This window comes from Temnothorax longispinosus, chromosome 1 (assembly GCF_030848805.1).
Source record: "Temnothorax longispinosus isolate EJ_2023e chromosome 1, Tlon_JGU_v1, whole genome shotgun sequence".
Taxonomy (NCBI): domain Eukaryota; kingdom Metazoa; phylum Arthropoda; class Insecta; order Hymenoptera; family Formicidae; genus Temnothorax; species Temnothorax longispinosus.
The window spans coordinates 11,104,539-11,129,658 of NC_092358.1; the positions used below are offsets into that span (position 1 = coordinate 11,104,539).

Consider the following 25,120-nt stretch of genomic DNA (forward strand, 5'->3'; position numbering starts at 1 on the left):
GTATAAATCTACGTTGTCTACAGAGTTCCGGTTCGAATAAATGGGCAATTATCAAGAGCCGTCGTAATATTCACAAGTTTATTCTTTTTGCCGTGTAATCATTTATAATTCATTATGAGTTGTCAATAAAATTAATATACAATATATTTTAGAGCAAGAAATTGTTATACGTGTTACAAACTAAGAAAGGAAATACATAGTAATAGCAGCAGGAATAGCCTCTCCTATCTTACAAGATCTCCGCGTGCCAAAAATTCATTAGACGTTGCATATTTCAATTTAAATGTACTGTTATTTTATCAGTATTTACGGTAATATTAATATTACGGTGTTATATTTTTATTTATTATTATTATTTATTATCATTAGCATTTATATACTTATTACATATATAAATCATATTTACCTATATGATTTATAATATATAATGTGTATTTATATATATTTATATATTTATAACGAACACCGCCCATTACACTACTAGAATTACAAATGGGAGCTTTCTTTTACCACCTCTTAATAGATCTGATACTCAAAATAGATGATATATCGTCGATTACATTGAGACGCAGACTCTTAGTCAATCACTCAAGCAAATGTTTGCGAATGTCCCACACTGTTCACTTCCCATTCTGTATTTTTCCCCTGTTGTGTGTCTTCTTCTCAAATTCATCGTAGCACACTCGTGGTGTACCTATCTTTGTAGATTATAGTACATATCTGTAATCAGAAATAGATAGCGCGTCTACTGCAATATTATTCTAAATACGTATAAACGCAAGTTTAATTAATAATAATTAGAAGCAATATCAAGCAATTTAATTAGGTAATTAAACTTAATTAAAAGTTTTACAGGTCAGCGATACAAAATTATGTCGATAACGTTGCGTTGAGATATAAATTCTCTCGGATAATTAACACGTTTACTTGCAACTTACCTAATTTAATCAAGATTCTCTGAGAAATAAATAAATTTCCCCCGTAGAAATAAAATCTACGTAATAAATAAATAATCGTTTAAATAGCGTATATAATCGTTATTAATTACTTTGAAGTGTAATGTAAAGTATATAGCTTACGAACGTATATAAAGATCGTCTTTTCCATTACATGTATGTAAATGATAAGGAAAATGAGTTACAATGTATGATTCCATAATGTACTGTATTACAACTGTTGAATATCTACAATGCACAAGACTGTAACTACTGTAAAACATTTTATTTACTTGGTGAATATTAAAAACCTCTCTATACAGGAATAATCGAACCTACCTGTGATTTTTAACAGAAACATATCTAGATAGTCGTATATTATAGCGGAAATAAAAATAAATATATATTTAGGATACAACAATATTAGAGATTGAAGAGAAGGATTGCACCCTGAGAATTTTCTTTTTTTTCGTAACAATTTTAAACAGTTTTACCTATTATTATTACAAAATAATATTTCAGATATACAATCCAATGATACGAATCATTGCACAGGAAATAGGAGCATTATCGTAAATTACAAGAAAACATTTTTACAAGCTTGCACAATAAATATCATGCACATGTATTCTTGTAGCACCTTTATCAGTCAGAAATTAGTGTCCTCCGAAGAAGAAAAGGAAACTTTACAAATTTATAATATCTATAAACATATAGAGTGTCATGTAAACACTACAATGTGCCTAAGGGATATCTAGTGCCTTACATTAGACAACTTCTCTTTTCACAAAATTTTGAATAGTGCACTTAAATTAATCACGGATGAATATACAATAAAACGAGGAAACTAATAAAAAAGTATTATGCTTTTAGACGTTGTATCACATAGATTACAATTTTTATGCGCAAATAAAGACTCTGACTTTAATAAAGCTGTCACAGTAATGTAAATGCTATATTTAAATCTAGTAGAAATACATTAAAAGAATATTAAAGATTTGCTATTAAAGAATCGATTAATAGCAGTACCGTATAATATCCTTCAATGTGACTATTCAATAAAATAATAGAAGATTTTTTGGCTAAAGAATTATTTTATAAGAGTATATGGGATCATTATATTATATGTGTTTGTATTGAAGTTTGTATGTATTGAACGGTTTGAACAAATATATACTACGATAATGCTAAAAGAAAATTTCTCTGAGAAATAAGTATAGATACATTATTAACATGGAAACATCATAAAATTTAGAATCGTTTTCTTCACATACACATTTTGTGTAAACCACTTTTTAATTACAAGAAACTGTCAATGGTAGCTAAATATTATACAGCAATATTAGTTACATTTATATCCTGCATATTATATATTTGATGGTCATATATTGGATCTTACTTTCAATCCGCGCTCTTTATCTTCTTGTTTATTTCCAGCCTTTATTTATCTACTGTTCCAGTAAATATAAAGAAGGCAAAAGTCGAGAGAAGAGAATTATACGCTATAAAAAATATCATAAACATAACAAGAAATATAATATACTCTATGAAACTGCATGACTACTCAGTTATCCCCATATTATTGATACTAATACAAAAATTTGCTAAAAACATTTTAAAATGCAAATGTCTACTCTACACAATATCAAATTGATATATTTCCCGTTTTCCCGTTCTCTTCTTTTGATCGCACTTTCGTTTCATTATATATTCTAATATTATAAAAATATGTGAACATGTTGTTACACCGAACGTGTGTTTGATTCGTAACATATTCATTAGGCATATCAAATATTTGCTGGTTTCTCTCATCAGTGGAATAACGTCTCTCATCAATTCAATTAATATTAAAGATGTTATATATATATATATATATATATATATATATATATATATATATATTCAAATAATGTAAAAATATAGATACGAATATATTGTGAGACACATACGGATTTAGATAATCACTTGCAGCAATTGCCGGTTGCTGCCTTTTGCCCATCTGACTCGACTAGTCGACGACCTTGACCACTCGTACTTGCACTTCCTGATTGTTCGTTTTTAGGAAGCTTTTTAGCTGTAAAAATAATATCATCTCGTTGTAGCCAAATTGTATCAAAGTATTTTAAAACTTCTTAAAAACAGCTTTTTTGTCAATTATCAGCAGATATAAAGTTGTAGTAACCATGCATTTTGATTAGAGTGATAACGCGTAATACGAGATGGGATAACATTTCTGATTGTGTACTTATTATCAAATAAAACAGAAAATTTAAACAGTTTAAAGTTGAACTAATAATAGGTACATATTTATATAACTTGAAAATACCAACGTTACGTTTATAGTTTAATTTTTATGCAGTTATCAGTTACAATGTAATCTGTGATAATTAAATGTCAACAGGAAAGAAACAAAGGTGTAGCACAACTCACCAATTGCAAGGAATATGTCGTTGACATTCATTGCCGTCTTAGCAGATGTTTCCATGAAAAGAAGGCCATTTTCATCCGCATACGTTTGAGCCTCATCATATTCGACGACTCTCTTATTTGCCAAATCTGCCTTGTTTCCAGCTAATGCTATTACTATGCTCGGACTGGCTTGGCGCTGCAATTCCTTTACCCATGTTTGGGCACGTGAGAATGTATCCTAGTAAAATAACAAGAACACGTATCAATTAGTTCTACATTAGTTGATTTAATCTTTGTTACGAATATTCTTTTCCTTTATTTAACATTTACATGGACCACTGACGAACTATCTACCTGATTTGTTATGTCGTACACGACAATGGCTGCCTGTGCACCACGATAATACATCGGTGCAAGACTGTGATAACGTTCTTGCCCCGCGGTATCCCAGATTTCAAATTTTACAGTTGTGTCATCCAAACATACGGTTTGTGTTAGAAATGCAGCTGGAAATAATGATATATTTTTGTGACAGTGACAATACAATAAAAAAAAAGTGATATTAAAGCAATTGCAGATAAATATTCTTACCACCAATTGTACTCTCCTGATACTCGTGGAACTGTCCTTTGACAAACCTTAAGACAAGGCTCGATTTCCCGACTGCCGATTCACCGAGTAAAACTAATTTAAACTGACAAATTTTTCCTTGTGTCGATCCATTCGGCCTCTGGGCCGTACCCCGATTCGCCATGATCACCTAGAAAGAAAATTAATTTTTCAATTCTTGATCAATCTCGCAATTTTACTGGCTGTTAACAATATCGCTGGCTATATTGTTAACCATAGGATACATTTATGGGATTAAATTGAGAAGCAGTCTTCTGTTTCACAAGTTTTGCACATAGATTGCACGTATGATAACATCTTCTTTCAGTCTACTTTCTACTACAGTTAAGTATTACAAAAAAAAAAAAAAACAGAAATATAAGTAGAATGGAAGGACTAAAATATATTGAAAGATTAATACATTATCCTAGTGATGCAGCGCTTCAATAGAAGTTTCTTAAGAGTATTTAGCAAAAATGTATTCTACAACTAAATACTTAAATAAAAACAAATATTTTGTAAGATTTTTAGATTGTACACATTTTTATGTATATAATCTGACACAAAAATTTAATATCAGCAATATTAAGGATTTAATATAACTCCTGAATAAAAAACAAACATTATTTCTAATGTCCACGTCAAGGAAACTTTATACAAAGAAGTAACGCATTACAATATATTATACGTTTCTTTCCAGTTGTCGTCGCACAATGCAAAAAGCTCAATTCGACAGATAAGTGTCTTTGTACTGGCGCTTTGTACCTTGACAGATAAGATCTCGCTTCAGGCGCGCACACACACAGGAATTAATTACAATATTTTTAGATCACCTGTGGAGCCTACGTTTTTAGATCACCTGTGGAGCCTACGTACCTAACGGAACTCCAAATAACAAGTAACAACGGGAGACACAGACACGACAGAGACTTTAATCGCACAACCGAAAGCGACAGTTATAATTAAAGAACAATCGCGAGAGAGACGTGCGCGAGAGGCAGAGGATCATTTTAAGAGCAAGATATTTTCAATGAAACACGAATGCACCAGAGCAGATAAGATAAGAATGTCCAGAAAAACACAGATATATTGCGGGGTGAAAACGAGTATTATTGGGAATAAATGAATAATAAAAAGAATTGTCCACAAGACGAGTGCGCGCATGGGGCACCGGCATGGGTGATCACCGTCGGAGGCGAGAGGCGAGTGTCGAATGAATCACTAGCGCGGTCCGCCTACCGGAGTTAATCGAATAAAACCCCGCGGCCCGCACGCGGGACCGCGACCGAGAATCAACGGATTACTTATGCGTGCACCGTGTGATAAAAAGTCAAAGGTAGCAATAAGCTTATCTTCCCCCCTCCGGCGAGGGGGACGGAGGCGAGGAAGAAAAACAGAATCTCGCGAGCTCTCTTTAACCCATTAGGGGATCCTGTTAATTGTATTATCCAATTAGTCTCGGCGCTAACGTCGTCGAATACGTCCTCCGGCATTATTATTTTTCTCTCTCCTCTCTTTCCTTCCGCCGGCGGGAGAGGCTCGTGCGAAGGAGAGCGAATGTACACGGTGGAGGGAGGGGCCGAGGAGGAGGGAGCGCGATGCACCCAGGCTCCGAGACTTTTACTTGGAGCGCGATCACGAGATCCGGATCCGAGAGGTACGTGGAACGCTCGTGTGAAAAAGGGCCACCGACGAGGGCAGCTCCGGACTCTAGCGCGCGGCTCTATATGTATACCGTCGTGCGCGTGTCGTCGCCTGCCCTGTTCGCCTCCTCGCCGCCACGGCATCCGTCGCCGAAAGGAAAAACCCGTCGGAATGCGATCAGCTACGTCACCGACATTTCCGTAACCTTGAGCAGTCGGGGTGTTTATCGTAAAATTACGAGAAACCGTTAAAACGATGCATCGACGTAGCACAAGGAAGGAGGAATGAAGAAAGACAGAACAGCCATGTCACGTATACATACACTTGCTGTATGTGTGCGCGCAAGCGCCAAGCGTCGTGTGCGTGCGCGCGCGCGTGTATGTGTGTAAATAGGAGGGAGAGACAGACGGAGATGAACGATATGAGATAGCGGAAAAAGATCGTGGGGGGAAAAGAGAGCGAGCAAGCGAGCGAGCGAGAAGAGAACAGAGAGAGAGAGAGCGAAAGAGAGACAGAGAGGCAAATAAAGGGAACGGGAATGAATGCGCCACGATTGTCACTGCCCTGAGGTAACTTGTCACCGCCCGTCGAAACGTCAGCGACATCCGAAATACCGCCTGTTCCCGCTTCCGGGGAAGAAACTGGAGCTCTCTCCTCGTTCACCACCGTAAGCGCGCTGCCCCCCCCCCTCTGGCGCACGAGGGGCAACGGAGGGAAGCGCGATCGGGTGACACGCGCGCTCGCCGTCCCCTCGCCTCCTTCGTCCGGATGTATGTACCAGCCAGTGTATCCTCCGGTATAAACATCCTCCTGCCACCACCTCCCGTCCGCGTCGTTCCGTTTCTTCGACGGGGGTTTAATTCAGGGTTCCTTATCTCTCGCTCGCTCGCTCGCTCGCTCGCCCGCTAATAAACGTGCGCGCGCGCACGCTTGCCGAATGACGGACACCTGCCAAGAGTGGAAATCATGAGTCTCGAGAGTTTATGTTTAACCTGTTTTGCGTTGTCGAGGGGCACGCCGTTAGATAGGTACGCCGCGCTGTGCTAGCTGCTTCTCGGGGCGACGACGTCGGCGACGGCGGCGGCGACGACGACCAGGCGCAACGCGCCGCGCGACCGATGATGAATCTCAACGTCGACTCGCTGCCGGAGTCGGAGTCGCGGAAGCGTCAGGCACGATCAGCACTCGCCACCAATAGATCGCCCCGTCGTCGACCGTGCATAGATCGCGCAATCTACGTAGAACCTGCACATTTATGACAACACCCGGATGGCACGCGAGTTCTCCACCACCGGAGAGGCTCGCTCCTCTCTCGCAGTCTCTCGCACCACGGTCCGTCCCACCGGAACAGTCTCCGACACTCTCCGCGTTCGCACTCCGGATCTCCTCTCCTCGACTCCTCGCTCTCCCCCGCTACAACCGTGCTCGCCTGCCCGCTCGCACTGCGAAACGCGATACCGCCGTGGAACGTTTCGTTTCGTTTTTTTTTTCTTCCCCCGTGGGAGGTGCGTGTCGCCGCCCGGCCGCGTCACACTTCCACGATTCGCACCCCGGATCCGTTCGTTTCTCCTTCTCGTAACCTACATCGACGAGTAGTCTCGGAACTTTGACACTCCGATGGGAGAGGGAGAGACAGAAGAAAGAGCGAATGTGTGTGTATGTGTGTGTGAGAGAGAGTGAGAGAGAGAAAGAGAGAGAGAGAGAGACAAAGAATGAGGGGTAGGGAGAGAGGAGAGAGAGAGAGAGATAAAAGGAGATTACCGACACGCGCGATGCATACGGTGCTGCGTCACTTTTCGCCGTTCGTTCCGCTTCGGGTTCCCGAGAATCGCGCGAACGCAAGCGATTCACCCGTCGGATTGTCTCGCCGAGTCCGCGGCAAACGGAACGCGAGGTCTCAGCGGATACGCCTCTCGTACGGCTCCCACCCGACTCGGTTTTCTCTCTCCGCCGAATTCACCGAGAGCATATACGTACCGACCACTACGAACAAGTAGGAAGCAGTGCGAACTGCGAATCCCGACGGCGTATCGCGTCAGAATTTCCACGCGTTGTCGTCGCGGCGCCATCTGGCGTCGCGATCCGGCACTCGGCCTCATGAGAGTTGACGAGAGTCTCATTGGGCGCGTTCAGCAGACCAAGCCGCTCAGTAGCAGTCGAACGTGAATGGCCGCGTTCAGCAGACACAACTGTTGAGTTCGTCTTATCAACACTCTACGTTGATTGGTTGGTTCTAAAAGTAAGAGCCAATCACGTTCGACTGTTACTGAGCGGCTTGGTCTGCTGAACGCGCCTATTGGCTCTTACTTTTAGAACCAACCAATCAACGCAGAGTGTTGATAAGACGAACTCAACAGTTGTGTCTGCTGAACGCGGCCATTGGAAACGCGAATTAATGTCCATTTCTACCAATCTTTGACGATTGGCGATGACTTTTGGCGTGACTCTGGTATAAAAGGCCTGGTGTCCACGATGCAAGAACTGTGTCCAAGTTTCGGTTTAAGCCAATGAAACTGCTACTTTTCTGTAAGAGCTGCAAGTTGATTGGCTTAAATCGAAACTTGGACACAGTTCTTGCATCGTGGACACCAGGCATAATAATAAAAAGCCCGGTGTCCACGGTGCAAGAACTGTGTCCAAGTTTCGATTCAAGCCAATCAACTTGCAGCTCTTACAGAAAAGTAGCAGTTTTATTGGCTTAAACCGAAACTTGGACACAGTTCTTGCATCGTGGACACCGGGCTTTAAATCGAAACTTGGACACAGTTCTTGCATCGTGGGCACGGGCTTTTAGCATGGTACTTTGGTTCACGCGGAACCAGTAATCCATTCGGGGCAAGAAGAAGAAGAAGAATAAGGCCCGGTGTCCACGTTGCAAGAACTGTGTCCAAGTTTCCGTTTAAGCCAATCAACTTGCAGCTCTTACAGAAAAGTAGCAGTTTCATTGGCTTAAACCGAAACTTGGACACAGTTCTTGCATCGTGGACACCGGGCTTTAGGCATGTTCAGTGTTGCTACATCTCGTCGGTATGACGGGAATCAGAACCTGATTCCTGTCAACTTTAATGTTTAATATCTCGCGTCGCGGGGCAGAGCGACACTTTTTTCTGCCAGATTCTTTCATTTCGTGCAAAAACGCGTCAATTGAGCAAAATTTCATCGATATTTGAGGTGAGGCCCCTAAACTAAATAATTACCGTCACGCTAAAAATCGCCTATTGACATATTTTTCAAAAAATTTCTAACTGTCACCTTCAACTTCAACAGTGAAACACCAGTGGTAGGGATGGCTTGAGTAGGTGGAGGTGGAGGGCAAAGGGCAACCGCCTGCCATATATCCTCATCCGGCTAGTTTGCTGGTGCAGGCACGTGCCATGTACATGCATAGATCAAAGTGAAGTCCACGCACGGTCTTCGATCTATGTACATGACACGTGCCTGCACCGGGCCTTCATCAGCAATCAGTGTATCCCGAAAACAATCAACTACCGATTCATCAGTTCTCTAGTCCACCTCAAGGGCACCGGCCGCATATCCGAACACTTGGTAATTCGTTTGGAGATTCCAATCGAATTACCAAATGTGTTCGGATATGCTCATGCGCCCGCTCCTCAGCATGAATGTGTGTAGAAAAACTCACACTCAGGCTGAGGAGCGGGCGCATGAGCATATGAAAAGATCGAGTTGCTGCTTTTTTAAACGAGTATAGTAATACAGATACAGAAGATGAAGACGAATAAGTTAAACATTCTGCATATAGTTTTGAGTAAAAATAATAATTTAATAATGTTGTTTTTACATAAATAAATTGAATGTACTAATAGACGTATTTTGCAAGTAATCCAAGAGAAAGTTCAAGAAAATAAAATGTCGCCAATAAATGATGTTTCGGTAAAGAAAGACGAAAAAAGAATTGTAAGTAGGTTCAAACTTGAACGAGCCGGAAGAAAGAAGTGACTTGTAAATATATGTTGAATACACATATATTAAAATTAAAATTTATTTTCGCAATACATACCCGAATAAATATAAATTTTCCAAAATCACACTTCCTACTCGACATATACCTACTTTCGAGTTTTTCTAGTATCCCCGCAAACAGATATAAGATTATCAGACATCTTCCAATATTTTTTATGAGACTAGCTTTAAGGATTGAGTGGAAATAACTGTTTTTTATATCGATTTAAAGATTATTTGTAAATTTTGATATGTAGTATTTATCTATCTATTACAACTAAAGACTTTTCACTTGAATTCCTTGTTCCGCATATAGCAAGTCGCTATATACATTGCTGATTTACAATTTTGCACCTGCAGGGAACACCGCGTGATGTCGTCCTCAATTTTTTATTTTTTGCTCCAAGCTACAAAGGAATCCTATGAAAGGATGAATTATACATCGACGAGATACTAGTAAAGATCGTTGACTCTGAGAAAATTTTTATTACTGTCAATAGTGTCCTGAATTCTGGAGACAATTAGACAGTATCGATATTGTCTGCAGCTATATCGACATAAATTTTTCAATTACCGATGCACATAATTAAAAATTAACTTATAATGCAGTATTTAATTCTTTATTTATTATTATATATGTATACATATATTTTAATAATATAAAATAACTTGCAAAGTATTCACTTTTCGATTACTTTACCTTGATATTTTTACACATAGAATAATAACAGCAAGCGAATAATAATTTTTATATTTGCAATTTTGCAAAATTGAATGCGTCTACAAAATGCAATCAAATTAAAAATATATATAATATATATTTTTACAACAATCGATTTCTTTTATCATTCAATGTATAGAAGTATCAAGATAAAGCTATCAAAAATACTTTACAAGATATTTTAGATTTTGTACTAAAAATATCATGATAAAAAATTTAAAATCTCAGAAAAAGCTTAACAAAAAAGAGCTTTCTTATAATGTTTTGAAAACGTCTTGACGAGATCTACAACTTTTATGTCGAGGAAAAAATTAAGTTCCATTTAAGAAATTAATCGCTTTTAAAATTTCTAAAAAAACGACATGTATGTACGACATGACTCACATTGGATTCATCGTATCCCCTTCAAACCAAACAACTTTTGTCTGAAACGTTTTTCCATATCTTCTATATTTTTCAAGATATTTGCCTGGGACATTAAAAATGGGACACCCTGTATATTATCGCGAATATATATATTTTTCAAATTCATACAAATGCCGTACATGAATGTATGTAAATAATGAGTAATCTATAGATAAAGTCACACACACATCGAAGATTTATTTATTTCATCAGAAATATTGGAAATTTATATATTTTACTTACAATTTTATTTTCAGCTCTATTAATTAGCTTGGGCATAATTTTTAAAATGTCAGAAAAAATTAATAATGGTTTTATAGATATTGATTTTATACCTGTAAGAAAAAGAAAATAAACGTCATGCATATTGTGTTGCAACTGTAAACTAGACAATACTGCTTTTTATCGTTTAAGAGCTCACAGAGATCAGTGTAAATAATAATATATTATATATATATATATATATTTCTATATTAATATCATGCATCTTTTATGTCACTGTGCAGTTAATAAGTGAATTAATTGAAAATGTATCTAATCTAATCTATCGTCTGTTCTTTTTCGAAGAACTTCCTGAACTAGCCTAGTGACAGTGACTTGCACTAATGCAATAAGTTGGAGTGAGATAAGTTATGATGCAAACAATCATAAAAGTTAAGGCTTTGTTTGCTAAGATAATACGATCACATGTAATATTTTCCTTCAAATCAACCGCTAAATTTTGAAATTTATACTTTAAATATTCTCAAAATTGCTATTTCATTAAATATTAAAGAGTCAATTAATTAAATGACATATAAATAGTTTTTTGGACGTTTGGTAATATTAACTTTTCTAAACTAATACCAGGTTTTCCATTAACAGTTCTATATCAAGAAGAAATAATTTTTGCATGTGGTAAGTATTTATTATAATGATCACAAACATATGCATAAGCATGTGGAAAACAATAGTAAAGAGTTAATGCAAACAAACATATTTTCAGTGTATACTGTTTGAATACACAGTCATCTTTCTTCAGTCATCGCTTAATAAATCACTTAATAATCTCATCAATTGGATCATTTAACATTATTTTTCAATGTGCCCAAAATGCTTTTGAGCATGTCCACTTGATCTTTATATCGACGTATTTTTTGTCGTGCAGTTCGCATTTTTCTCGTATGTTCTGCTTGCAAGAATTTAATTCTTCTTCTCAACCGAAACATTTCTGGAGAATAATAGATGAGTTCAGGTGATACCATCGTTTCTTTGTCCACTTTAACTATTTGCTTTGGTAATGGACGTTTCTCGGATAAATCGGTAAGATCCTTAGTAACCATTGTTGCTTTATCAACTTTAGATGTTGAAGATTGTGCTAAAATAATAATAAATAATAATTATATCGGATTCAAAATATTGAAATTATCAGTACTTCTCTCAAGATAAATATAATGTGTCAATTAATAATTATTTTTACATGGAAAAATATTCGGCATTGTTGATGATGACCATATATCGATTTCTTCGGCATTTTCTATTTTTATTGGCATTAATAAATGATCTATTTTTGATGAATTATCTACTAAATCTACTTTTTGTGATACTGTTTTAACAGGATTTTCATCATTAACAGGTGGTTCTGCCACAATAAAATGTGAAAGAGGTACTGTAGATATCTGGTGTATTATGAGTCTTTTCTGAAATAAGAAATATATCCATGAATAAATAAAAAAAATAAACATTATAGTATAAAACATCTGTTCTCTATGTCGTGAGAAATAAAAAATCAATTGTTATTCATACACTGGGCAATGCATTTGGCCTAAGTCGGTTTATAAATGAACTTCTGTCAAAGTCTTTCTCTTCAAAGTGATCAGAGCAAATGCGAGCTGTATCTGGGACAGTTGTTGATGGGATGGTTGGTCCCAAAATATCTAACCACTCTTTGCGAGTTGCAGGATTTTTGGGAAAACTAAAAAAAGACAATGTTTATAACAACTTATACTCTGAAAATAGAATATATAATATTATTATGAATATGACAAACAATTTTCGATACCTGTGAAACGAAACTTTTAATTTATTTCCAATATTATATATTCTCTTTCTCGCATTTTGACCGTCCGATCTGTTTCTGCAAGTCTGTATAAAGCACTGCACCATTTTTCACAACCATAAAAAGAGTATTTGTTAATATAATAAAAACTGTATTGCTTCTTTCGGATATAACCACACTTTGTAAGTGTTTACTATCGATACTGATGCTGCTGCTCTGCCTGCTGCATGGCACATTTGCATCACTGCGTTTGCGCCAAATAGCCAAATAGTAGCCAATCAAAAGTAGGCACAGTTCATCTCATCTCGTCCACTTGTATATTTATATTTTAAAACGAGATAAAATTTACAAAAGTGAATAGATTTACTAGATTTCGACAAATAAAATCGTAGATACTCTAGTAGACATTTTGAATTTCTTCAGTTTTTTTATAATTTTTACCGATCGTTTCAAATTATAACAAAATTAATATCGATCCCAGTGTGCTGAGTGTGCACTTCGGGGTTCAGCTAGCTCGAGCCGAGAGAGAGAGAGAGAGAGAAAAAGAGAGACTGTCCACCGATTGGTCCTCGCGGCAACGAGAGACGCAATTCGCCGATTTGAATTAGGTCGGTTTTTAAAAATGGACGCGAAGAGTCGTCCCCTACCACATGTCATCCGCTGCCTTTTATGTCTGAAAACACGTGCACTGTCAACAACAAAACGCGACATTCGCCGAGCTATGATTCTCAGTACTTTCCAGATAAACATTTCCGCCGAGTTCTGACGTCGAGCGACCGCGTTAAATTTGTGACTGCTCGATAAATTTTCAAAGGAAAACTGTCGAGCTTATACGTGACGCGTTAGCGCCTCCGACGAGGAGAACTTGGCGAATCTCCCTGCGAGATATTTCAGGGCGATAATGGAAAAGTATCAGCACATGAGAGCGTTCATATCCGCGGCGTTGGATCACACCAAGCACCCCTGCGAAAATGTGATCTCCGCTATACAAAGGAGCCTTGGAGTAAGTATAATATGGGAGCACACATTCATGCTCGATACGTTCATATCGCGTTTACATTTCGAAGAGTGCTTCTATTTATACCATTTTCTGTTTCTAAGGTAATAAGCGCGTCGCTGGACCTGAGTATATTTGATCCTGGGACGAGCATAGCCGCGGAATTCTATGTGAGCCTGTACGAGCTTATGAACTCCTTAGGATCGCGATCTACCTTGATCTGGAGCGCCGTAGATGTTTTGCAAAATGCTTGCCGGAACGTACCTGCCAGACAATCGCTCATCCATACGTATAAATTTGCTCCGATACTAGCGAGATTACTGGAGGTATGGAATTTAATCGACATTATTAGAAATATATTATACGATCAAATTAACGTAATGGATTTTTATTCCTATATGGGCGCGTATAGGCAAATCTGACGACTGAAAAGAGGATACGAGTGCTGAAATTACTGCAAGAGTTAACATACGGAATTAAGATATCATGGCAAGAGGCTCATCTTCCGTATTTAATTTCAACGTTAACTCAATGGGTAGTACAATCAAAGGAAGAAGAGATTATCGCACTTTCTTTAGGTGTGCTGGTCAATCTGTGTTATAAAAATCTTCCGGCGGTGTATACGCTGATGCGGACCGTCAATACTAAAGCATTTATCAGAACATTGTTGAAACTCCAAGATCATTTCAACACTAGTGTGCAATGTTGCAAATTATTGATTATATTGGAGCCGACTAATACAAACATATCTGAGAAGTATATCATGGACTTTGCGTCGCTGACGTTTGCCAATCTCAGAACAGCGCTGAGACAGAAGGACGTTTTATTATTGAGACATATCGTCGACTTTTTTAACGACGTCGGACAAAACGAGCATTCGCGAAATGCACTGCTCACATATTCAAAGTAAGTCGATCAAATCAGGTTCTTACGTGACGTAATAATGGGTGGAATGTTTTAAAAATGACACATTAAATTTTCGGTATTGACTAGTTATGGCAAAGATATTGAAAATATATTGGCCACTTTGGAAGAAAACGCAGATCCGGAATGCGTCGCCCTTATGATGGAATTTTTACTGTCATTAGTGAAGCTGAAATTAACTGCCTTAACGCCTTTGTATCCCGCGTGTATAAAATCAGCTATGACATGGGTGCCTGTGGAACAAGTACGTAATCTCTATTATCGTAACTCTTATTAACGTGGCAGTTCAAAACATAGTAAAAAAAAAGACAGGTACGAGAAATTAATCAGCAATTTAATCGAAGTTTCTGTCGACAAATGTAGGTATGTTCGAAAGCTTTAGCGCTCATACGAAGCGTGATAATTGATTCCCGACGCACCAAGACCTCTGCCGAAGTTTTAACGGAGCTAGATCCGTCGGTCCTTATGCTTATAACGAATCCAGAGGACGACATTAATGGGCAAAATGGGGGTCGAAACGCAGAAATGGAAATGAAGCAAGCTGAATTGATGCAGTTGTTTCAAGAAATGATTAAAACTCCTGCGCTGAAAAAGAAGATTATGAAATCCTTCAGCGAACATGCAATGCGCAAACTGTTCAGTCACGTGCTGGATAATGATTTTTCCGCCGCTGGAGATTGGACTGGGAACTTTATCCAGGTTTAATACAGAATTTAATACAAAATATGTGCAGCACGTGTTAAATATATTAGCTGTACTGAATATATATTTTCAAACTTTGCAGAATGTTTCTACCAGTCTTTACATTCATGCGTTAGCCTTAACAGCAGACTTGGCAGCAAATCATTCCAACTGGTTAACACTGTATTCCGAATTGCTCAGTAGAAAACAAATGCAAATGATAATAGCGCTAGCATTATTCACCGGTGACGGAGAAGTTAAGCAGAAAGTCTTGCAGCTGACATCGTCGATTGGATTTCCACAAGAATGGTAAGCTCTTCACATGCGATAAGACGTTTATCCTAATTTAATATGTGACAGTTGTACATAAGGAATTTCTGTTTGACAAGTGTTTCCGCAGTGGCACTTTGCATGAAAGAATTAGAACCGTTGATATTAGTTCAAAGTACTAATAGCAACATACTGGAAGTCACAAATAAAGTATCCTTGAGTTACGCCGGGAATGAACTGGCGCCGTTATTTTCCATTGCACAAGAAGAGCGCCTCGATGCATTCTTAACTAAGCTCAAATCGACTTTTGAATCGAATCAAAGTGATATTTCAACGTCTGCAGTAATGGAATTATATGAATATAAGGTGAAAAAAATTATGCACATATATGTATGATATAATATATATTTTTTTATATTTACAGTGCAGCTTGATATTATTTATTGTGTTGTAACTAACTCCTTTTTAAAGTTAGCAGCAATGAGACATTCTGAAAGGGCGTGGCAATCAAGTTTAGAAGCAGCGAATAATCATGCTACTAGTCTCCAACACAGATTAGCGCAAGTAGTAGCTGAATCTAGTAGATTACATCAGTTATTGTTTGACACTCAACAATGTTTGGAAGGAATTAAAGCTGAAAAGTCTGCATTAGCGGGAAAGCTTAGCGAGATGGAAGATCAATCCAAGAAAGCGCTTCTTATAAAAAAACAAGTTAGTATTTATCATGAATGTATGAGATATGCAGCTCTAAGAAATATTTTTATAGTAGTTTTTATACTATTGCATTTTTGCTGCATTTCTAGGAGATTGAATCCTTGAAAAAAATTGTGATAGAGAAGTCGACAAATGTGGAGAATCTAAATGAAAAACTAATACAACGTACAAAAGAATTAGAAGCTTGTAACAATCAAATTGATATATTAAGCAAAAAAGTCAAAGAATTAGATAATGAACGTTTAGCCGCCGAAGCAAAGGCTATGGACATGGGCAATAAAAATCACGAATTAAGTAAACTTTTACAAAAGGTTAAAGAATCTCTTAGCAAGAAAGAACAGGTACAGTAATTCTTTGTACATTTTTGACAAAAAAAAGTTTTAAGCAAATTCTATTATATTTCATATATTGTAGATCTTAGAGGAAAAGAGTGCGGAGATAGAAACAAATCAAAGCGATATATCTGCGCTTAAGCAAGAAAATCAACAAATGACACATATGCTACAAACATATGAACAAACTATATCGGAAAAGGAAAGGAATATTCAAAGAATGAAAGGGGAATTGAAAGAATTGAGTCGCATGCGAGATATGATCTTTGAACTTACTGCTAAAAACAAAGACGATATAAATTCAAGTTAGCAATCCTTTCATTTTAGAATTATTAATAAATATGGGAAATGTAAATGAATTGATCAATATAAATTTCTATTCTTATCTACATTTTTATGTGAATGTATCTATCAATTTATTCTTAATTATGTTTTAATTTCTATTTGCTACATAAAATAAAAAATAGATGTTTTGAAGTGTTCTTGCTTTAGGAAAATTACAAAAACGGCACAGTGTATGCTTTAACATAACAAAATTTATTGAAGAGATATGTGATATATGATCAGAAAATTTATATATAAATAATTATATCATTATTGTACAAATATTCATTGCTTATTCAACATGATCATTATATTTCAAGAAAATTTCTTGTATAATAAATATTGCACATGAGACAACTATTATATTTTTATCGTAAATTAAAACACAAATATATCATTTTGCATACCAGTATGCACATGAACATATTTATGCATATATTTAGCATATTAAACATAAAACATATTATTGCTAATATGTTAAACATATTGTTAAGTAGATTAAAAATGTACATGCATAGAATGTGGGTTACTTTTCTGTCATGTTAGATGTAATCGCTAACGATTTCTACTTATTTCATATCGAAATACTTAAAGCAAAATTTCTGTGAATAATTATATATGTATCCTGCTGTTTTGAATGACAAAATCACTTCTTTGCCTCCATATATCATTTTTATATATACTTTACTATCAGACATTTATACATCAATGATATATTAATACTGTTACAATTTCACTTAAATCAAGGAGAAGCCTTACTTCTTACTATCCCCTTTGGCATTATAAAATAATTAATACTTTTGTTTTTTAAAGCCATGAATTAATATTAAAATATTTAGAGATAATAACAAATACCTTATTAAATTATAAATAGAAAATATTTATATACTGTTTTTAATAACATTGCTAATAATTTTAATTGCTTTTTTCTAGTTTATCATCCATATACATGATTCTTATCAAATATAATAATAAAAAAGAGGTGTATATATATATATATATATATATATATATATATGTTTTGAACGGCAAAGTTTTTGGTCTACTGTATATACTGTTGCGTGATATATACAGGGTGAATTTTAATGGATGTCCCATCCTTTTACCATCAATACTTCATCGAGCATCCTTTTTTTGATAAAGAGCACTTCACTTATATACAATAAGTTAAACTTTACGTTTTCGTTACAAAATGGAAAATTTTTTTATATATATAGAAAGAAAATTGAGACAAATTGGCAGATGACAATTGTGAATGGGACATCCATTAAAATTCACCCTGTATATATATATATATATATATATATATATATATATATATTCTATCTATAAAATTAAATGCTGTTTTATACCCATAATCAGGATGTCTATAACTGGTACAAGAAGAGATTCTATATGTAAAAATAAATCGAAGGAGTAGAATATAATATTTTCGTACAACTTTATTTTTAAGAAAATTCATATTAAAATTAAAAATTCAACATCTGTACTTTTCTTGAATGATTTCCCATGATCGATCTTATATCATATAAATTATCAAACTGTCTCAAAAGCAACTATGCAAACATGCATAAAAAATACAAAATTTTATCGAAAAAATAAAAATAATCTCAATATTTTCCACATGATCTCTTAAGTAACTTATCGTTTTATTAAAAATGGAATGTTGCACTTTTTTATTTATGTATTAATAATCGTTAAAATAAGTTCAGCATTATGTGCGTAGTGTCGTCGCTAATCATCCATGTTTAAAAAGTATAAGAATATTAATTTTCCTATAATTTTTCTTTAAAGTCATTTCTTCAAAAACAAAGTCCTGAAAACATTTTACTCTACACTTTTGATTTACTATATACAATTATTTTTTCTGTACCATTGGACACCCTGTATATCACATCAATATCAGCGATTTTACTTAATTTCATTTTTTCATGGAATTGCAGACCTTTTTATGTATCCAGACAAGATATAGCTGGATCAATAAAATGGTGAAGCAAAATGGGGAGTTGAAAAATATGTTACTCAATCCCAGTTATCTGATGCAAAAGCCAGTCGGCGACATCTATCTCCTTTGTGTGTCAGTAATAAACTTGATAATACTGAAATTTGATTCATTTGTCATTGCATGTATCGCTCAACGATAAATACAATTATAATTTTAGAAAAGCCATGAAAATAAATTATTTTTCAAAATAATAATGAATGATAAATACATATCAAATTATGTAAAACTGGCCAGCCAAATTAAAATGTACTATGTGCAACATGATTAAAAAGTATATTATTTTCCACATTTAATATCGTTAAACTTCTAACGCGGCATTGTCATCAACTGCCGCCCTTGCTCCACGGCTGCTCAGTTGCGGACGCGAACATCAAATAGAAGCAATTAGTAACCACATTTATTCCCGCTGCCATCCAGAAGACTATATGCCAGCGTGCGAGGGTTTCCTGTAATGCAAGAGAAAAAAAAACAACATATGTACATCTGCAGCCTAATGAACGTTTGAAACGAGGAATGCGACGAATATACTAACATGTCCCTGTATTATACTGCCGATAACATACGGTGCCAAGAAACCACACGCATTGGCCGCGGCGTTTGTCAATCCATACAGGGTACCCGCGTAACGTGGTGCCAATGCGATGTGATTCATCTGATTTCCGGCATACACCGCGCCTTGAAGAGATCCCAGCATGGTGAGCATCAGCATCACCATTCTACGATTGCATCCGGCCCAGATAACACCGACAAAACCGAGACTGGGCCCCACCGAGGCCACCGTGTTCCACAGTTTGAATGAAGCCAGAGGTGAGATCAAACGACGAGCGAGGAGCATGTCCGCGAACATCGAGATAAGAAGACCCATCAGCCAAGCGCTCAAATACGGAAACGTTGAGAAAACTGCGTTCTGCTGTATATTAAAATTCAAAATTTTATCCATATACGTCGGCAGGTCGGTCAGAAGAGTGTAGAAGGCCCAGGCCTGGCCGCACTGCGTAATAGTAATAGCCCACATAGGTAGAGAGGTGAAGACGGACAGCCAAGGTACTCCTGGGTCATCGTCCTGTTGTTTAAATTATTCGATCATTAAGTCAAACACGATGATAACTTTGCGGAAATATTTACGTATTAAATATAATACTGACTTCGTTCTTTTTTTCGACGCTAGCTTCGATATACGCCTTTTCGGCAGGATCAATGCTCACGTGTAGCGATGGAGTATCGTAAATGTATATCAACCAGAATATATACCACACGAGACCGAGACTACCGAACAAATAAAATGCAAGGGGCCAACCGTTCCATAATTCTAAGGAACATAGCCAGCCGCTCACTGGTAATGAGACAACAGTTCCAAAATTCGCACCTGAAAAAAGTATTGTAAGTATCCCTGAGCATTCTTTTTATCCATCAAAAGGCAAAACAAACAAATTACCTGCGTATACTGTAGCAGCAAATCGACTTCTCTCTAACGGGGGTACCCAATGTGCCAGCATACTGTGCATCGCAGGAAACGTTACTCCCTACGTATCATACGAAGAAATATTAATAATTTCTATACAGACATATGTTATGAAAACAGGACATTTACCTCAGTAAATCCTTCCGCGACTCGTACAACCAAAAATGGTACCAGACCCCAATACGCGGCGAATGGACTTATCACGGTCAGAATAGCGGTCAGAAATACTCCCAGACCATAAACTAACTTGCCGCCCATTTTCTCAGCCATTCTACCACCCGGAACATTTGTAGTTACATAGCCGAGAAAGAATGCGCCTAATATAATGCCTTGAGTCTTTTCATCCCAAGCAAATTCTCCCGCGCTCTGAAATAACATTGAAATTAATTTCAAAATGTAAAATAATAAAAAAAATGTTACAATGTACGAATTTGCCCTGAGAAAAGACTTGATTAAAAAGTTGTGCCACATATTTAAGATACCTACTGCAAATTAAAATAATATTTAGACACATTTCTCTTGTTCGAATACTAAGAAAAGAAATTCTTTTAGTCTTAAATGATATATTTGATGATATTAATGTTTAACGAAATAAATTAAGAAATAACGGAAAAGTTATAACAGGTTTATAATTAGTTTCATTATTTAGTTTGTATACTATCCCAAATCTTAAACGTCTGACAAATTTTGTAACAAATGTTGAGGTACTAGTGACATAAATCCATATCATCATATATTAACACAAAGAAGAAACAGTATAGTGTTACATTTATGTTTCAACACGATAAGTTTGAATGACTAACACCATATGTGATAACTCATATCTAATGACATAATAACAAGAGAATAATACAAGAGGCATAAAGGTAATGTAATATATGAAGATTCAGAGAGCTACTTGAAGAAAACAATGATCGAATTACCGGTACGAAAGTCAGGTTTATCTTGGGTGTATACTTAGGACAAACGTCACTAGTATCGTTATCATCGGTGTGCGGAATCGCTGACTGGTTAACCATGGAGACAATGGCTACCGATAAATTGACCCTCATAGCATATACAAGGGCGAAGCCAAGAAAGCCCAGGGCACCGAGGGTATGACGCGCTTTTATCCATGAAGTGGTGTCTGGCGGAATCTGCGATGTGTTAACTGAAAGAATATTACATTATGAGCATACTTATATTGTCAATAGAGAAGTTGAAATATATTATGAACAGTCTTAAAAAAGAATAGAAGATCTTGAGTTATGTAATTCAGTTCTTGGTTGTTCTAAGAACATTAATCTATGCTAAAGAAAATCATTAGCGGATCATGACGCCGATAATGGGGAGTGTTTCGGTACAATTATTTGGTCTGATATTCTTTTTTTAGTATCACGCTTAGCTTTTACTCCAGGATGAGAAAGTGGTAAAATTTCTGATCCCCCTTTTAACATTTAGAGCCGATTTCACAGTCTCCGATTAATGTGATCTTCCGATTAAACTCACTCTGCATCTCTTTCTAACTGTCTCCCTAGAAAGAGACGAAGGGTGAGTTTAATCGGAGGATCAAGTTAATCGGAGACTGTGAAATCGGCCCTTAATGCATTTTTTCTCTATATTTTTTAAACAGACCTAGCAAAGATAATTTTTGTGGAAGGGGGTATTTTGGTGTTAAAAGGATTCATCAGTGAACAAGATTAAATCTTTTATATGATTTAGATGATTTGAGACGATATTTATTATAAAACTATCAAACAGGTCTGTCCATATTATTAATTTCTTGAGGCTCCTGCTGCTCGATTGCCAAGTAAACCAAAGTAAACGCCAAATCTGCGTTGACAGTACACACAGTGTCACACCTGGCAAAATTATGAACTAAAAGGCGTGAAAACTGATATAAAAGAAGCTAAATTATTCTCGCAATATACCGCGTTTTTTGTGTTTTAATTTTTATATTTAAAATTTTATATATATTTAAAATAATCATAGTGTTAAAATACACCAAAGACTCTCATTTTGTTATAATTTAATATGTGAAAGCAAATATTTTTTCATTTCAATTCGGCAGCTACCAACTTGTTCTCGTCTTTGATTAGGCACAATTCAATTCGGCATGTGGATTATCCAATCAAAAGGGGAGTTTTCGGTATATTTTACAAGTCTAATCTATCGATTACAAACGCTATCTTATTGCGATACATTTTTATTTTAATGTAACGTCGCAAGAATTTTCATGTTTTTCTCGTTTCTGACGTCATCAATCCGAGATGACTGCAGTGAGCGAACAGAGAAGCCTTAAAAACTTTTAAAAACAGATCTGCCCAAAATTTTAACAGCGAATGCATTGCAACTCCACAATCACTAACATTCTTAAATATTAATTTAATATTTCCAAGGCAATAATCAATTATTCATCTCCCTGCTGTTCCGCCAAAACAGTAAGGCAAAAAAAAAAGTAGCGACATAACTCAGCATAAAATAAATCTGACGTATTCGCGTTTATGACGTCTCTCGCGAGGGGCGGAGGTGGAAAGGGAGGTCGCGAGATTGACGCTAATAGATAACAAGACAGTTTCCACTTCCGCGATATAACTCGCGAACATCTGCGACGCCTCGTCCTGCCGTTATCGTCCCTTTGTTTCCAAACAATGCGACATCAATTGTCCCGCGCGCGCGGGCGGGGGAAAACTAATTACACGAACGCACTTACGTGAACGGGGACAACGATATACGCGACGACGGCGACGGTCGCGGAGACGCGGACGCGGGCGATAGGAACGCGGATGTCCGCGGTAGTCGGGATAATACCTGGCTCCAGAGAATCGTTGACGCACAGCGGCTGATCGTCCCTGGAGACGCTCGGATCCAGGACTTCCATGACGCCGTTCCCGAGAGTCGTCCCGCTCTTGTACAGCGATCCCGCACTTTCACGATGACTCACTGCCGCGCCAGGCATAGGAAGTCGCGCTTTTGTTCCGCTCCCTCCAGCGCGTCCGCGCGGTAACAGGTCGTTACGGCCGCGTTACGCCCGGAGCTCGGATGACTCGGATCTCGGATCCGCTGTCAGTGCCGTCACTGCCGTCAGCGTCAGCCTGTCTGTCCAGCCCTGTCACTTGCTCGCGCGGGCCGCGGAGTACAGTGACCAGTATATGTATATGTATGTACATACAATACATGTATATACAGTATACATTCGAGATGGTGGGATTGGTGGGAACGAATCCTGGACATGGACACCAGCGCGAGCGTAGCAGACGAACGCGGTCTCGGAGCATATGGAGAATATAAGGCCGAGTTGACCAGAGTTGACCTAAGGGTCGATTGGGGTCGATTGTGTATCTTGGATCGAGGTAAAAATTACAAAAGTGCGAGGAAATTCACTAGAGTATCTACAATTTTATTTGTCGAAATCTAGTAAATCTGTTTACTTTTGTAATTTTCACCTCGTTTTACGTATTGTAATTGACATTTGATTGACATTTTATTAAAAAGATTTTAGCGAAGACAATCTACGCTTGGCTCTTATTGCCTAATCGAGTTTAATATTTTATATACTGAGCCTTTAGAGATATATTAAGATATATAATTGATTCTCTGGTTAAATCGCCCCGAGCTTCGAAATAATTTATATATTGACGTCACTTCGTGGTAAATCGAGCAATATTGATTAGGGAAGAGCGGTTAGCCTCGGACATTTTAGTATCATCAACACTAAAAAGGGCCAATATCGAGTCTCCGATCCTCCGATTAAACTCACTCTGCATATCTTTCTAACTGTCCTAGAAAGAGATGAAGAGTGAGTTTAATCGGAGGATCAAGTTAATCAGAGACTGTGATCCTTCGATTAAACTCACTCTTCATCTCTTTCTAACTTTCCCCCTTATGTTTATTTTTATCAATGTAAATTAACTTTAATCTCGGTTTAATTTACTTTTTATCTCTCTTCTAAGAATTAAAAAAAGATAAAACGTAAGTTAAACCGAGATTAAGGTTAATTTACATTGATAAAAATAATTAAATAAACATAAGGAGGAAAGTTAGAAAGAGATGAAGAGTGAGTTTAATCGGAGGATCAAGTTAATCGGAGACGGTGAAATCGGCCCAGTTGTTCTAACTTGTTGGTAAACTAATTAAAGGCCATTGTACGTAACAAAATTTAGGCCGTAAGGAAATTGAACAATCACAGTCGATTATATTCTCCTCGCGGTCGAAAAATAATCTGTTATGATTGGTCAATTTTCCTACGGCCTTCCGACTATTATAAATTTTGTTAAGTGCAATATATAGTCTTTAATAGTTAAATCATATGTACATATTTGTCTAATTTAAAGGGAAAACAAAGACAAAATAATGTTAATATATAATACTAACATTGTATATAATATACTAATATATACTGAGAGAGTGTCTCATTTTAATTTGAACAGTCAGATATCTCGATATCACGTTTCAGGTAGCACATTATATTCGTTTCAGAAATGTTTGTTTGAAACGTTTCGTAACCGGTTTCTAAAGAAACGTTTGTTATGAATTAAAATATCCTCGATAAACGTTTAAAAAAATGTTTCTTTTAAAAAACGTTCTTGTTCTTTATCTAGGAAAAGATAAAAAACACTTCCAACTGTTTCTTTATGTGATATATGTCGTGTACGTACACAGCAACGCGTCCGCCCGACTCGACTATGGCTTCGTTTATCGGCGTTTCTTT

The 25,120-nt window shown here is 36.7% G+C and overlaps 4 protein-coding genes across 11 annotated transcripts; 1 reads left to right on the forward strand and 3 right to left on the reverse strand.

Moving 5' to 3' along the window:
• Positions 1-64: 64 nt before the first annotated feature.
• On the reverse strand, positions 65-7,595 carry Rab5 (RAS oncogene family member Rab5). Of its 8 annotated transcripts, XM_071788159.1 has the most exons (7): positions 7,359-7,568; positions 6,590-7,177; positions 3,936-4,104; positions 3,699-3,850; positions 3,366-3,582; positions 2,885-3,009; positions 65-720 (listed from the first exon to the last, which is right to left on the reverse strand). In XM_071788159.1, the coding sequence occupies exons 3-6, from the start codon at positions 4,096-4,098 to the stop codon at positions 2,897-2,899; spliced, it is 645 nt and encodes a 214-aa protein (XP_071644260.1). In that variant the 5' UTR covers positions 4,099-4,104; positions 6,590-7,177; positions 7,359-7,568; the 3' UTR covers positions 65-720; positions 2,885-2,896. The 8 variants fall into 8 exon arrangements, with proteins under 8 accessions (XP_071644260.1, XP_071644531.1, XP_071644415.1 ...); XM_071788430.1 differs by lacking the exons at positions 6,590-7,177; positions 7,359-7,568 and adding an exon at positions 7,575-7,595; XM_071788314.1 differs by lacking the exon at positions 6,590-7,177.
• Positions 7,596-8,598: 1,003 nt separating this feature from the next.
• LOC139822749 (uncharacterized) lies at positions 8,599-17,634 on the forward strand. The gene is made up of 12 exons (XM_071794775.1): positions 8,599-8,768; positions 8,865-8,892; positions 13,464-13,724; positions 13,823-14,044; positions 14,131-14,624; positions 14,712-14,886; positions 15,006-15,341; positions 15,427-15,632; positions 15,713-15,959; positions 16,065-16,304; positions 16,397-16,648; positions 16,722-17,634. The coding sequence occupies exons 3-12, from the start codon at positions 13,623-13,625 to the stop codon at positions 16,947-16,949; spliced, it is 2,502 nt and encodes an 833-aa protein (XP_071650876.1). The 5' UTR covers positions 8,599-8,768; positions 8,865-8,892; positions 13,464-13,622; the 3' UTR covers positions 16,950-17,634.
• Positions 11,657-12,952, reverse strand: LOC139823302 (uncharacterized). The gene is made up of 4 exons (XM_071795753.1): positions 12,725-12,952; positions 12,469-12,637; positions 12,143-12,362; positions 11,657-12,040 (listed from the first exon to the last, which is right to left on the reverse strand). The coding sequence occupies exons 1-4, from the start codon at positions 12,826-12,828 to the stop codon at positions 11,745-11,747; spliced, it is 789 nt and encodes a 262-aa protein (XP_071651854.1). The 5' UTR covers positions 12,829-12,952; the 3' UTR covers positions 11,657-11,744.
• On the reverse strand, positions 17,631-23,565 carry Mfs10 (major facilitator superfamily transporter 10). Its single transcript, XM_071795092.1, has 7 exons — positions 23,221-23,565; positions 21,354-21,580; positions 20,560-20,796; positions 20,404-20,491; positions 20,114-20,334; positions 19,501-20,031; positions 17,631-19,414 (listed from the first exon to the last, which is right to left on the reverse strand). Exons 1-7 carry the CDS (start codon positions 23,366-23,368, stop codon positions 19,292-19,294), a joined length of 1,575 nt encoding a protein of 524 aa, XP_071651193.1. The 5' UTR covers positions 23,369-23,565; the 3' UTR covers positions 17,631-19,291.
• Positions 23,566-25,120: the final 1,555 nt, after the last annotated feature.

What these genes read in the sequence shown, in the direction of transcription:
- LOC139822749 (XM_071794775.1), top strand. Translation starts at nt 13,623, where the DNA reads ATGGAAAAGTATCAGCACATGAGAGCGTTCATATCCGCGGCGTTGGAT. An exon ending in CTATACAAAGGAGCCTTGGA is followed by an intron (nt 13,725 to 13,822) that starts GTAAGTATAATA and finishes TCTGTTTCTAAG; the next exon opens with GTAATAAGCGCGTCGCTGGA. An exon ending in ATTGGATTTCCACAAGAATG is followed by an intron (nt 15,633 to 15,712) that starts GTAAGCTCTTCA and finishes CTGTTTGACAAG; the next exon opens with TGTTTCCGCAGTGGCACTTT.
- LOC139823302 (XM_071795753.1), bottom strand. Translation starts at nt 12,828, where the DNA reads ATGGTGCAGTGCTTTATACAGACTTGCAGAAACAGATCGGACGGTCAA. An exon ending in TTAAAAGTTTCGTTTCACAG is followed by an intron (nt 12,638 to 12,724) that starts GTATCGAAAATT and finishes GTCTTTTTTTAG; the next exon opens with TTTTCCCAAAAATCCTGCAA. An exon ending in GGCCAAATGCATTGCCCAGT is followed by an intron (nt 12,363 to 12,468) that starts GTATGAATAACA and finishes TTCTTATTTCAG; the next exon opens with AAAAGACTCATAATACACCA.
- Rab5 (XM_071787914.1), bottom strand. Translation starts at nt 6,202, where the DNA reads ATGTCGCTGACGTTTCGACGGGCGGTGACAAGTTACCTCAGG. An exon ending in TCAGGAGAGTACAATTGGTG is followed by an intron (nt 3,851 to 3,935) that starts GTAAGAATATTT and finishes CATTATTTCCAG; the next exon opens with CTGCATTTCTAACACAAACC. An exon ending in TGTACGACATAACAAATCAG is followed by an intron (nt 3,583 to 3,698) that starts GTAGATAGTTCG and finishes TTATTTTACTAG; the next exon opens with GATACATTCTCACGTGCCCA.
- Mfs10 (XM_071795092.1), bottom strand. Translation starts at nt 23,368, where the DNA reads ATGCCTGGCGCGGCAGTGAGTCATCGTGAAAGTGCGGGATCGCTGTAC. An exon ending in CAACGATTCTCTGGAGCCAG is followed by an intron (nt 21,581 to 23,220) that starts GTATTATCCCGA and finishes ATATTCTTTCAG; the next exon opens with TTAACACATCGCAGATTCCG. An exon ending in GCAGTATAATACAGGGACAT is followed by an intron (nt 19,415 to 19,500) that starts GTTAGTATATTC and finishes CTTGCATTACAG; the next exon opens with GAAACCCTCGCACGCTGGCA.